Consider the following 13832-nt stretch of genomic DNA (forward strand, 5'->3'; position numbering starts at 1 on the left):
ATGGCGCAGTAGTGGTCCTTCCTACGCCTCTACGATGACCACCCCGAGATGCCCTAGGCTCCTTGCCTCCTCGCACAGACTTAGACGCTCTTACTGTCCCAGCAGGGAGCCACAGCGGCTTTGCAGTGAGACATGGCAGTGATGGAGACACCAAGACGCAAGGCCCTTAGCACAGCTAGGTTGGAGAAGTGCGACCTGAACATGACTGCAGCCGACTTCAGGTCGTGGCGTCGGTCCTTGGAGGACTGGATCGAGCTCAACGCTGTCGGCGACGGTGAGGCCGCGCGCTACACCCGGCTTTTATGTGCCCCGAGGCTTCAAAAAGCGCTCGACGCCAGGTTCCCCAAGACTCGTTGGGACACCCTTCCCGCTGCCGAGGCCCTGGAGAACGTCAGCAAGTTAGTGTTGCATGTGGCGAACCAGACAGTACAGTGGTCGGACTTCTTTAGTGTCAAGCAGGCCTTGGGGGAGTCAGTGGGCAATTACTTCACGAAGTGCTCCCAGATGGTGTTAGATAGTGCTTTTCAGTGCCCAGGCTGTGACGTGAGTTTAAGTGAATATATGTTAGTGCGGAAGCTCATTGATGGGTTGCGTGAACCAGCCCTAAGAACGCGAGGTGTTACAGTGCTACGCTCAATTCCCAGGCTTCAACAGCCTCAGGTCTTACTGCGTGGCATTTGAAGCGGTTCAGAGGGACGCACATGATCTCCCGCCAAACCACCATTCCGAGGCTGCCGCTGGTGACGTAATGCACGACGCTGCGAGTGACGACAACGTCGTCGCTGCTGCTGGTCCCGGGAAAGCCCGCCACCGCCCTTGTTGACACTGCGGTGACCGACACCAGCCCAGTAGGGCAGCTTGCCCGGCAGCAAACGCCACGTGTCTTGCCTGTGAAAAGCTGGGCCATTTCCAGAAAGTACGCAAAGGGGGAAAGAAGCCTACGAAGAAGGACGCGGTGGCCAGTGCTGTGGTAGCGACCACCGGGGTGATGGGCCAGCCACGGCTTCAGGTCGTCTCCGGGCCGGACGACGACACACACCACTCCACCCCAGCCATCGAAGATACAGGCGCGCAGGTATGTGTAGCGGAAGCCAAGCTGCTGAAAGCTCTGGGCCTCTCGCCCAGGAAACTTAAGGGGCGCACTGGCCTGCGCGACCTAGCCAACATTAACCTACCAACCTTGGGAGCCATAACCTGCCACTTTAGCATCCCTGGCCGCTCCACCCAGCAGGAGGTGTACTTCGTAAGGTATGTGCGGCAGGTCTGTCTCTCGCCGCCTGCAAGGATCTGGGCCTGGCACATGAAGGCTTTCCGCACCTGCCACTACTGACCATAGCGAGCGTGGGCGGGGGGAGCAGCGACAGCGCGGGTCCGCCACCCAGACCAGCAACCATGCCTTTTCCTCCTCTCGAGGAAAACCTGCCGAGGCTACAGGAATGGGTGCTCGGCCATTTTTCGACACCGACCGGTACCCGCTGCCGATCATGGCGGGCCCCCTCGTCATATCCACCTGTCACCCGACGCTGTCCCTTATGCCTGCCACACTCCCGCCCCCGTCCCGAAACATTGGGAAGCCGAGGTTAAGCGACAGCTGGATGAGGACGTCCAGAGAGGCGTAATCCGTCCTGTCCCCGCGGGAGAGGCCACAGAGTGGTGTGCCAGGATGGTCGTGGTGGCGAAGAAGTCTGGCAAGCCGCGCCGCACGGTCGACTTCCAGAAGCTCAATGCATGCTACCTGTGGGAGACTCACCACACCCCTGCCACGTTTAACATGGCCTCTGCGGTCCCGGCGCACTCCTACAAAACCGTGGCAGACGCGCACTGGGGGTTCCACCAGGTGGAACTGGACGAGGAGAGCAGGCGCCTCACTACATTTATCACACTGGTCGGAATTATTTGATCGACATCACCGTCACTGGTTATTCAATTCAGGTATGACAACGACGATAAGTCCATCAAGGAAACGTACCAGTCTAACCACTAGCTACAAGTTGTCCTGGTTCTCTGTAAAAAAAAAAAAAAAAAGTAAATAATTAAAATAAAACAAGTACGAACAGCAGTTAGCAGTCGACTTAGTTCCTTGGGAAGTAGATTAACTTCCAGGTTGGAGAATTTTATAGGGTCGATAGCTCAGTCGGTAAGACGATGGCGCCGTGATTTCACAAGCCCGGTTCGAATCCGGGAACGACAGTCAGAATTACTTGATCGACATCACCGTCACTGGTGATTGTATATATATATATATATATATATATATAGGGTGACAAAAACGGGAATAAAAAAACAATAGAAATAGAATAAAATATATATTGACAGCAATTGAAAATTACGTCTTGTAGATGGCGATGAGGTTCCCCATTTCTCGCTGCAACATCTCAGGATACCACGAATTTCGTCTTGAATTATTTGTTTCAATTTATCCATTGTTCTTGGCTGAGTTGTGTAGACCCGACTCTTCAAATAACCACAAATAATAACAAAAGGACAACTCCGGTGATCTTGGGGGCCAGGGAATGTCACTGAATCTTGAGATGACACGGTTACCGAACAATTCTCGCACAGCTACCATCGATTGCCTTACAATGTGCGATGTCGCAACATCCTGTTGAAACCAGGTTTCGTGAAGATTCGTAAAATTGTTCAATGCCGGTGCAACAAAAAACTGCAACATTTGAACATACTGAACCGAAGTGACACTGTGCTCCTCTGTTCATTTTCGAAAAAGTAAGTTCCGATGACCCCGTGTGACGAAACTGCACACCATACTGTCACCTTGCTGACGTGTAAAGAGCGTTCATGAAGTTCTTTAGGGTTGCTGTCTTCCCAGTAATGATAGTTCTACTTATTCACGTAACCTGCGAGATGAAAATGAGCTTTATCCGACATCCACAGCTTGTCCAGAAATTCCCTGTCCTCGTTTATGTTTGTCATAATTTGCTGACAGAATTGTAATCGCAACTGGTGATCGTTCTCCCTCAGTTGTACGATCTGGAGCTTGTACGGATTAAATTTTAAATAAAAATGGAGAATTCATCGAACACTCTCTCGGGACACACTGACCCCAGGTGCTTGCCTACTAACTGAATGCCGTGGGCTCCGTAAAGGCCTGTCTACACGAGCGGGCCTGATCGGCGGGTTTGCCCGTTAACGGGCAAATTCTCGCGGGCCTGCCCGTGAATGTTGTCCACACGACCGAAGTGATGAACAGCTGGGCCTGCCCGACGATGTTGCCAGTAGCGGGTGGAGTGCTGTACGAGAACCATGGTGCCTAGCATTGTCAAGAAAAAGATTTTGTGCTCTATCCTGGGCTGCCATCGTTAAATGTTCACTGTGCTACTATGCCGTGGAATGTGGGATGAAGTCCCGCTGTGGGTTCACGATATTATCTTGCGTCTGGCAGGGTAGAAACTCCAGCTACCGGGCACCAGCTCAGTGATTTCCCTCGGCGGCCTTTCGGGCAATTTGATCGTTTGCCCGTCAAATATGCCCGTTAACGGGCAAGCCCGCCGATCAGGCCCGCTCGTGTAGACAGGCCTTAAGACTGGAACACGTACAGCTTCGATATTCTGTGGAGTACGAGCACTTCTCGGTCGTCCTGTCGGTTTCTTTTTTAGAGCAGATCCAGTCTCTTCAATTTTTATAATCCAAGATTTTATCGCTTGTTTCGAGCGAACCCGACCATGGCGTCGGAAGTTAAAAAATAAATAAATAAAATCGGAACTCTCTCTGCGCACCTTCCAATCTATCATTGTTTTTGTAAAACCTTTTTATGGCAAAAAACACGCTGTTGACCGTTCCACTGCTTCCTTATTAGTAAATGGGGAGTGTGTTTACAGCTCAAGGTCGCTGTTCCGCATGGCTGCCACTACGCATTTCAAAAGTTCCTATTTTTCTGTCACCCTATATATATGTGTGTGTGTGTGTGTGTAGTCCTGTGTTTAGTTGATTCAGACATGCGGGAGGAGTTAGTGAGTCTGTTACGTTTGGAATGCACGTCCACATTTGTCGGTAAAATGGGAGAGGTAGAGTACTGGGGTGGTCTGGAGTGATTGAACATTGGGAACTGTTGTATGGAAGTGGTGGTATAATTTGTACTAGCAGCTGGTGCATCCTCGTGTGATGAAGCGGAGTGAATTTGAAGGGAGGGAGTACAAGCAACTGACGAGGGGTAATGGTCTGCCTGTGCATGCTCGGCCACGTGAATCTAATTTACTTTATGAGGAGTTACTGATAGCAATGCAAGGAGGAAATGGTTCGTATAAATGACATGTTGAGCGGGGTAAATAACGATGTTATGTTGCTTCATCAGTTTTAAGCCTATGGGGATAGCAGGAAAGTGAACGTCAGCTGATCTTTGAAGCTAATGTCTAGGGGTAATTTACCGACGATCGGGAATGGTACACCATCTACATTGCAAAGGTTGATGTCGGAGGGGGCGGGGCCCAAAATGGCGAAACGTTTTCTTGCAGTGCGGAATTTATGGAAACTGAATTGACATTATGTTGACTGGGGACCTTGTGTCGAGAAAGATTGTCACTTTGGTGCTACTAGAAGTTGCATTGAATATTAAGAGGAAGACATGCCTGGGATATGCAGGGTGTGTACGGGTAGGGTTGATGAGGGAACTTCCGGGTATGGAGTGACTGGCCTTGATGTGCACTGAATTTTAGAGTACGGTGGTCATGAAGATGTATTGCGTGGATGTCTTATGGGAGAGTGATCTGGTGATTGCGTTGACAGTTTCAGAGAATTTCCTCGAGAATTCGCCTAGTGTGATACCTGGTGTGAATGGGCACACTTTCTGGAAGTGTGTCTGGGTGTAATTGGGAGAGTAGTCGAAAATACGCCATGGGTGAGACTACGTGTTCCAATGAAACCTTGCCGTCTGAGACCCAGAGAATTTGAGGCTCTCTCAGTTCGTTTCTCTTTTGTGTGGTATGGACCATGATTGTCATAGTCATTGAGTATAGGGGGAAAGTGATCCAAGTGGTTCAAATGATGCAAAGGACTTCTTAAAGTGCTCTACTAAATAATAAGACTTAGTTCCGTCAAAAAGATCGGACAATGTCATCACCAGGTAGTGCGTTATTTTGGTCTATTCTGGATGTTAGAATGGGTATTACCTTTGTCGTCTGTGAAGTTTCTACGTGCTATTTCTGATTCAGCCTCGGAGAGGAAATTGTGCACAGGAATGTTCTTCCCGTTAAATCTAGGTAATGTGGTTTCATTCTTGACAACGATGATAAGATTCTGTGTTGTCATGGTGTTTTGTGTAGCAAGTGAATTATTTGAAGAGCTGTTATCGGAAGGAGGGGACATGTCTGGTGTTTTACTATTCCGAGTAGAGCGGCTGCGTGTACAGGGTCCGTTTGTCGTGTCAGAAAGAGGTTTGGACAACTTCATAAAACTAGTAAATGCCTCCTAGGTGATATGTAGAACGGAAATCGTATCTACTTACCAGGGGTGATGTAAATTTTGAAGAATAGTTAACCCAAATGCAGGAGTTGGTGTGAAGAATCAATGCTGTAAAATTGGGCATGAATATACAATCTTATATGGCTCGAGCTAGTGAGAGAGATAATTATAGGGCACTTTAAAGAAAAGGAGAAACATGCATGCGTATTATATGGAATTACTTTAGAACAAATTTTTGAATAACTAAGGCGAATTGGCTTGATTGTTGTAAGGACCCTTCCTATAGTGTTCCAAGAGTCTAGCTGTTTTCAGGAATGGAAACGAGTCTATGTGGGCTCGCGCGTTGGCTGCTGCTGGCGAGGTTTGTCTCGTAGACTCGTGCGATGGGCTGACGAAGACTTACCGCGTGGGTATGATGTTCGAAGATGCGCAGCGTAGAATTAGAATGTGAACACGTGTAGAATGGAGAAATGACGGGGGTTGATGTGTGCTATGTGCACTCCTGTAGATGCCTTTTTGGTGAAGTCTCTCGTGGGAACAATGCAATGAAGATGGATTTCCTCGTAGTGGGATGCTGGACGATGTAGCGAAGAGCCTTGCCTCGTAGTATGGTGGTTGACGATGTAGCGAAGAGAGTTGCCCCGTAGTATGATACTTGACGAAGCTCAGCGTACAATTAGGGTTGATTCACACTATCGGTCCGGTCGCGCTCCACTCCCGCTACGCTCTCGGTCCGGTCCAATATTGTCTCATTAATTTCAATGGAAGCATTCACACTGGCGCTCTCGCTCCAGTCTCGCTCCGGTCACGGTTCCGTCAAAAGATATTTTTACTGGAGCGAGACTGGACCGTGACCGAACCGTGAGCGCCAGTGTGAACTCAGTTGCCACGGTCCTGCACCTGCCAGGGCTGCCGTTTCGTAGAATTTTGTACCAAATAGCGGCATGTGGCAACTGCACAAGGATATGAGGAATTTTTTTTCTACATATCAGCGGGCTGTTCATAACATTTAAAAACTCAAACTTTTGTTTAAAAATCATAGAACTGTTATCAAATAATAAATGGTACATCAAAATATGACTTAATTGGTAATTGTGTTACTTATAAAATATTGTACCCCAAAAGATACGTTTTTACATACATACATATACCAAGGTTTTTTCCCCCATAACAGGGAGGTAGCCAAAAAATGACAAGGCATAAAATCATTCCCACCCATTCCATCCCCGAAAACACTCCACACCCCTCCACCCTCCCTCCCAACTTAGCACCTCCTAGATACGTTTTCACGGTGTAGTAAAAAAAAAAAAAAGCTAAATTTTCAGCTTTATTTTAGCGATAATATAAATAATAAAAAAGAATTTTCATATCTTACTGAATATGTTAGGGCATGGGGGCCTTATATACATTCAAGAATAAAAAAAAAACTAGAACCAACATTTTGTCAAAGTTTGACAAGTATATCTTGCTATGAAAGTCTGCACACGCCCGAGAAAAATGTATGCCCCGGTATGGCAACACTCCCATTCTACACGGCAGTGTAGAAAACGCTGCAGCCCTGCCCAAGGTCTAAGTAAACAGGTCTAACCGCTGTATCAGTTCTGCGCAGCTTCTGACGTAGTTTGGATGCGTCCATTTTCTCTTTGTGATACACTGAAGAAAACTGTGAAACGCCAAGGAAGACAGGAACTATAATATTTTATATATATATATATATATATATTATATATCATATATATTATATATTCATATATATAGACAGGAACTATAATATTTTATATATATTTATATATATATTTTATATAATATTTGTCAGAATATAACTAATTGAGTGGAGCGGTGCGAGCGAAGGCGACGTCATTTTCGTACGACGGACCAACTTCAACTGACAGCTATAGGACCCGCTAACCCCACTTTGAACAGCCAGGTGACGTTCACGGGCTCGCTGCGCCAACTCCCTCGAAATTCGGTCGGAAGTGGTTAGACCTTATATTCTTAGATCTTGGCCCTGCCTACTGCTCCACTCCAGTCGAGATTCAGTCTTCGTTTAAGCAAATAGTGTTTCCTTCTGTCCTACCAAACCATGGATAATCCAAAGAAAACACCACAATGGAATCATGCGAAAGGTAGATAAATGATAAAAATACGTTTTCTTTTTATTTATCACTGATACAATGGCAATGCGCACAGCTAGGATATACATAAGCACCAACTGAATAAAATATAACCTACAAAACTTACTTTAATTTTGTGGTTTCAGATGAAATGCTAATAGAATTAGTCAAAGGTAAACCAGAGCTCTATGACCTAACTTCGCTGTACTACAGTGATAACATGGCGAAAAGAAGAAGCTGGGTTGAAATAAGCAGGCAGCTGGGTTGTGAAGGTAAGAAACTCAATACAATAGCCTAATGTCCACTGTGGAAATGCATTTCCTATCCTCACTAAACAATTTTCCTATACAATAATGTTTGCATAATCATATTGCCAAGGTACTGAGAGAAAAAAATACACATTATTAACCGAAGAAAGAAATTCCTTATGTATAATGAAATTGAAGGAAAATACATTCATTACCAGAGCGAACAGGCATATGCAAAGAATGTATACCCCCAACCTGCAGCATCACCTGCTTTGTCGCAGTACTCCACTTCATCATCTGCAAGTGCTCAACCCATACAACAATTTCATCAAGCAACACAGTGTCAGGAGCACACCCACGGGGCGCCATCACCTCTGCAGCCTGCATGCACTTCACAGTGGCTTAACCAGCATGATCCTTCTGCTTTCTCTTCATAATTATTGCACAGTCAATGTAATAACAAAAGGAATAATAAATTATGATCATATGTGCCCTTTATCTTGTGTTTGAGTCTTACAGCAAAATAAATCTGAGTCACATCTTTTCTTTACCTTACCTTAAGGCCTGTCTACACGAGCGGGCCTGATCGGCGGGCTTGCCCGTTAACGGGCATATTTGACGGGCAAACGATCAAATTGCCCGAAAGGCCGCCGAGCGAAATCACTGAGCTGGTGCCAGGTAGCTGGAGTTTCTACCCTGCCAGACGCAAGATAATATCGCAGAGTTGCTTCTAGACGAGCTTCTGCTGTAATGCTGTTTCTCATAACTGTGTCTTTCTTCACTATGTACGGCTCCACCTTTGATAATAAGATGTAAAAAGTGCTTACATTCATCCTCAGGTAATTTCTGAAGTCGTGTTCCTCACTACTTTGTAGTTCATGAAGTATTGTTGCAGTGCTTCCAAACATACTTCTTTTCTTTAACCAATCTTTACACCATATCCTTTTCTTCTTTTTCTTCTTGAGAGACAGCTATTATCATAGAGCACAAAATATTTTTCTTGACAATGCTAGGCACCATGGTTCTCGTACAGCACTCCACCCGCTACTGGCAACATCGTCGGGCAGGCCCAGCTGTTCATCACTTCGGTCGTGTGGACAACATTCACGGGCAGGCCCGCGAGAATTTGCCCGTTAACGGGCAAACCCGCCGATCAGGCCCGCTCGTGTAGACAGGCCTTTAGAAACACAGCCAGTTTTTCTCTTGGAGTGAGTGCTTCTCTGAATGGTGTGTTTCCTTTTTTCAGGTCATCCTCAATTTTGGATAGTATTTTCTCAAATGTTCCCTTGTTCATTCTGAAATAGCTGTGGAATTTACTCTCATCATCAATAAGACGAGGATACAGAGTATGAAATTCTCCTTCAGTCTTCCTATCTTGCAACATAGGATGAACCCACAATCTCTTTCTTTTTCTATTTTGTTTTCCTTCTTCTTCATCAAGTGCAATAGCGATTATTGCCAACTCGGCGTCAGAAAAGTCACACATCCTTCGTAACTGATGGTAAGACTTCTACTGGTGTCGAGGGAGGGGGGATGACGGGAACGAGAGCGGACCGATAAATACTTCAGAACCGAGAGTGGAGCGTGACCGGACCGATAGTGTGAATCAACCCTGAATACCTCAGAACCGGAGCGCGACCGGACCGATAGTGTGAATCACCCCTAAAGGCCTGTCTACACGAGCGGGCCTGATCGGCGGGCTTGCCCGTTAACGGGCATATTTGACGGGCAAACGATCAAATTGCCCGAAAGGCCGCCGAGCGAAATCACTGAGCTGGTGCCCGGTAGCTGGAGTTTCTACCCTGCCAGACGCAAGATAATATCGTGAACCCACAGCGGGCCTTCATCCCACATTCCACGGCATAGTAGCACAGTGAACATTTAACGATGGCAGCCCAGGATAACTCTAGTGAGCCACCGACAATGCTAGGCACCATGGTTCTCGTACAGCACTCCACCCGCTACTGGCAACATCGTCGGGCAGGCCCAGCTGTTCATCACTTCGGTCGTGTGGACAACATTCACGGGCAGGCCCGCGAGAATTTGCCCGTTAACGGGCAAACCCGCCGATCAGGCCCGCTCGTGTAGACAGGCCTTTAGGAAGTGACTATGTTCGGCCGGAGTGTAGATCTCCGATGTATCTCCTCAGCCCGTGGAATCCGCATGGGTCCCTCGTAGGAATGTAGTGCTGAATCCCAGGGAAAATGTAGCGTCGAATTCCATGGAGGATGTAGCATCGAATGTCGAATCCGCGAGCTGCCACCAGAATGTAGACTTGTGTCGATCTACATTGGTTGGGGTATTGGAGATAAAATATTCGTGGCTTCTGGTCTTTATTGTGTCGCCTCCGTGACTGGTTCTTTCCATCAACGGAAGTGAAGAAGAAAATGGCGGGTGCCAACAGTATTTTCTACGACTTAGAATTCAAATGGTGGTGGTTGCCAGCAATGTTTTAAAACTTGTTATTCTAACATCTGTTTATATCTCAATACATTATGGAACTGAGTATGGACACTCAGTTTTTACTTTAACTCTTTATATATCTTTACATCAAAGAAGTGATGAAATTACGCTATCTGCTATCATATGGTAACGTTGTATGGCCAACTCCCCGGTCGGGATCCAGGTGGCTTGACGGTTGATTTTTGAGGTCAAGCCAAACTAACCGCAGGTCAGATCACAAAATAGGTGGTACGTTGCTACTCCCAGGATCTGACGTCGAGTAGCTATTGCATGCACGTATGCACACTAGCACAGAATGAAGCAATGACAATCTACAGGCATTTCTTGAAATTAGTATTTTTATTGTTTTTATCATTGTTACTGTTACTTCAATATTGTTACTCATTATCACGATTATTATGATTTTTACATTATAATTATCATTGTCATTATCGTTATTACTATTAATATTATTATTATCATTATTGTGTGTGTGTGTGTGTGTAGGCGTGTCGTGTAATGCAACCATGACCCGACATACTTTGGGGTTGGGGGAAGGGAAGGGGAGGGAGGGACAGGAAGTCTCGGGGAGGAGGAGGAGCTGGACCAAGAGGATCCGCAGGTGGGAGGGAAGGAGGGAGGGGGTAGCTGGGAAAAATGAAGACGACGCGGTATGTGTGTGTGCGGATTGGGGGGGGGGGATTCGTCCCGGAAGTGAGAGCGAGGGGTGTCTGGATGTTCTTGGACATTACGTGGGGTACCCGTGGAACAAGATGTCATTATGTGAGGAGCTCACCGAGATAACGAGAGAAGGCGAAATACTGGAAGATCTCCGAGGTGGCCCGAAGAGGTGAATAGAGAGAAGGCTTAGGAAGGGAAGTGTCTTTGAAGAGCCCAGGGAATTCAAAAGAGGCAAACAGCAACAGACCTATCATTGGAAGAGAAGATTCAAAAGGTGTTTGAGAGGAGGAAGAATCGCCACGAAAGGAGAACAGAATAATTCACCAATGACGGATGAATGGGAGGAAACGGGGGGCGTGGCGGGGGGAGTTCGTGGAAGATCAAGTCAAGATCGGAACATAAGTTGCAGAATGGATGGCACTTTCCCCCTGATGGCAACTGCCGCCCGTCCGCCTGGCGATTTTATTGATCTCGTCGCCCTTGCCTTGGGAGGGAGGCTCAGGTGTGGAGGACGGACAGGAAAGGAGGAGTTCCACTTGCCCGCCTCTTAGTCTCCAGTTTATCATGTCGTCTGGGAGCAGCATTGATTACGTACGTATCCTAAGCAATACTATAAACGTGTAACTTTTTTCCAGGAATTGATGCATCCGAGCATGTATTGAGAACGTAGAGAAATAAATGCTAAGAAAGTCTTTCCTTGGGCAATAACCAGCGTCTCTTGTCCTGAAGGGGTGGGTGGGGACTACGGGACCCAAGAGGTGGACGACGAGGCGGCACGGGGGTGGTCAAGGAAGGCAGCCATAAAAGAACGATGCGTGATTCGGGTCCGTAGTTGTGCCACAGAGATAGGACGACAGTGGAGCGGGGCCGCCTTCCTATGGGCAGCGCCTGGGGCGGGGGGAGGCACAAGAAGAAATGATGTGCTGATGATGATATGTTGATGAAGAATATGATGTTCATGGTGATGGTAGCGATGCTGATGTCGATAACGATGAAAAATGTGAAGATGGATTTGAATATCATGACTGCATTTACGAAGGTGATAATGATAGTGATAGGGACGATGATTATTGTGATAATACAGGTCATGATGACGGATATGATGATGGTTACCGTAATGACGATGGGATTATGATGATCTTAGTGATGATAATGGTGTTAGAGACAGAACTATGATGATAAAAGCCCAATACGAGGATAATGAAAAAGGGCAGATGATGGTGATGACGACGATTATGGCGATGGTGTGTAGAGAAAATTATGATGAGAAGGAATAAGAGATGATGGTGATGAAGTTGAAGTGTTTAGATCAGCGTTTCCCAACCTGGGGGTGCTGAAATAAATTATAGTGGGTGCTGGGAAGTAATGCACACAAAAATCACATTGATATATGTATCAATGATTACCTAGTTGTGCATATTTGACTATTCCCATGCTATTTGATCTTTCTAGGGTGTTCTTATTTATACTACAAACAATATTAATTTGTTTCAGGTCTAAGGAATCAAGAAAATAAATCATCAAGCAGCACACTTCACTCTCTTTTATCCTTCTAATAACAAGATAGGGATGCTAGACTTTTTAGACCTGACAACAGGGGGTGCTGCTATGGTCGGAAAAGGCTGGGAAACACTGGACTGTAGATGGCGATTTTGAAGAAAAGAACGGAGAAGAACAGGAGGAAAACAAAGAAAAGGTTGACTAAAGGGGAATGGCAGTGAAGGGACAGCTAAAACGGGGGGTGGGGAGGGAGGGGAGAATGCGAAGAGGAAGGAGGGGAACCTACGATAAAAGAGAAGAGAAGACGGAGTAGGGGTTGTTGAGAGGCGAGGCGCCTGCAAACGCCAATACTACAGAGCAGATGCGCGGAGCAAAGTTACCAATCAATGACCGACAAGAAATAGCAAAGTCTGCAAGATATAACAGCGAGAGAATTAACGCTCAGATAGAATTCTCAGTCGTCGAGACAGCACTAATATGGTGGAATCTTGCATAGATAGATTTACTCTGTTCTGATGGTATAACAAACTTTTGTGATAAATAAAACGACGCCGAATTAACGAACGCGGACAAGAAAAGACGATGGAAGGCAAGGGCGCGTCGCTTGGCTTCGAAATGCTCGAAACGAGTCCATCTACCAAATACAATACATTCAGACCGAATTTATGATATCCAGATTGCTAAGTCAATATAATTAAAAATGTAACTCGTGGGGGAAGTATTGATTGTTCAAATTTGAATTCTGGACAAGCTTCATACACGTTAAAAGCAGGATTGAAAAAGGGTTAAAATGTCAATATCCCAGGCGTTCTCATTACTAACAAAACCGTTAACGATGACGATTTTCGCCAAAAAAAATTCAGAACACGTTGGCTGATATTTGAAAATAGGTTATGACTGATTAGAAGAACGTCTCAGCGCATGCACAGACTGTAGGATGCGAACATAAATAGTTATTGTTGATTATCTATGACAAAATACGTAAAAGTAACAAATGCTGATGGCAGGAAAATCGTTAACGTTAACGGTTTTGTGGTTACCGTGAGGACGTCTATGATTAATATGGGAGTAATTAAGGTAAAAGTAAAATACAATCCATGCACGAAGATACCACCAATTCATTTGCACATACAACTAGGGTGGCCATTTCCAAATTTCCAAAAAGGAGGACACTGCATATCGATGATTATGATATACAGTAACACACACACACACACACATATGTGTATATATATGTGTGTGTGTGTGTATAATAAAAAACCGAGAGTGAATCATTTTTCATTTCTAATAAAACCGACAAAATACAAATACCTGTATTTCTTACCAAGTTACAACACAAACAAAACCTAGTTGTATCCTCACATTGATTGCCTGGAGGTTTATTTCTTTTTGTATTTCTGCCCTTTTTTTTTCGGCATTTTCAGACTCCTTA

The 13832-nt window shown here is 45.8% G+C and overlaps 1 protein-coding gene across 1 annotated transcript; it reads left to right on the forward strand.

Moving 5' to 3' along the window:
• The first annotated feature begins 7420 nt into the window (after positions 1-7420).
• Positions 7421-8325, forward strand: LOC143032523 (uncharacterized). The gene is made up of 3 exons (XM_076197387.1): positions 7421-7541; positions 7676-7801; positions 7996-8325. The coding sequence occupies exons 1-3, from the start codon at positions 7499-7501 to the stop codon at positions 8181-8183; spliced, it is 357 nt and encodes a 118-aa protein (XP_076053502.1). The 5' UTR covers positions 7421-7498; the 3' UTR covers positions 8184-8325.
• The last annotated feature ends 5507 nt before the right edge of the window (positions 8326-13832 follow it).

Source organism: Oratosquilla oratoria, chromosome 14, assembly GCF_046742065.1.
Source record: "Oratosquilla oratoria isolate Oo_2021 chromosome 14, ASM4674206v1, whole genome shotgun sequence".
In the NCBI taxonomy this organism is placed as follows: Eukaryota; Metazoa; Arthropoda; class Malacostraca; order Stomatopoda; family Squillidae; genus Oratosquilla; species Oratosquilla oratoria.

What these genes read in the sequence shown, in the direction of transcription:
- LOC143032523 (XM_076197387.1), top strand. Translation starts at nt 7,499, where the DNA reads ATGGATAATCCAAAGAAAACACCACAATGGAATCATGCGAAAG. An exon ending in ACAATGGAATCATGCGAAAG is followed by an intron (nt 7,542 to 7,675) that starts GTAGATAAATGA and finishes TTGTGGTTTCAG; the next exon opens with ATGAAATGCTAATAGAATTA. An exon ending in CAGGCAGCTGGGTTGTGAAG is followed by an intron (nt 7,802 to 7,995) that starts GTAAGAAACTCA and finishes ATTCATTACCAG; the next exon opens with AGCGAACAGGCATATGCAAA.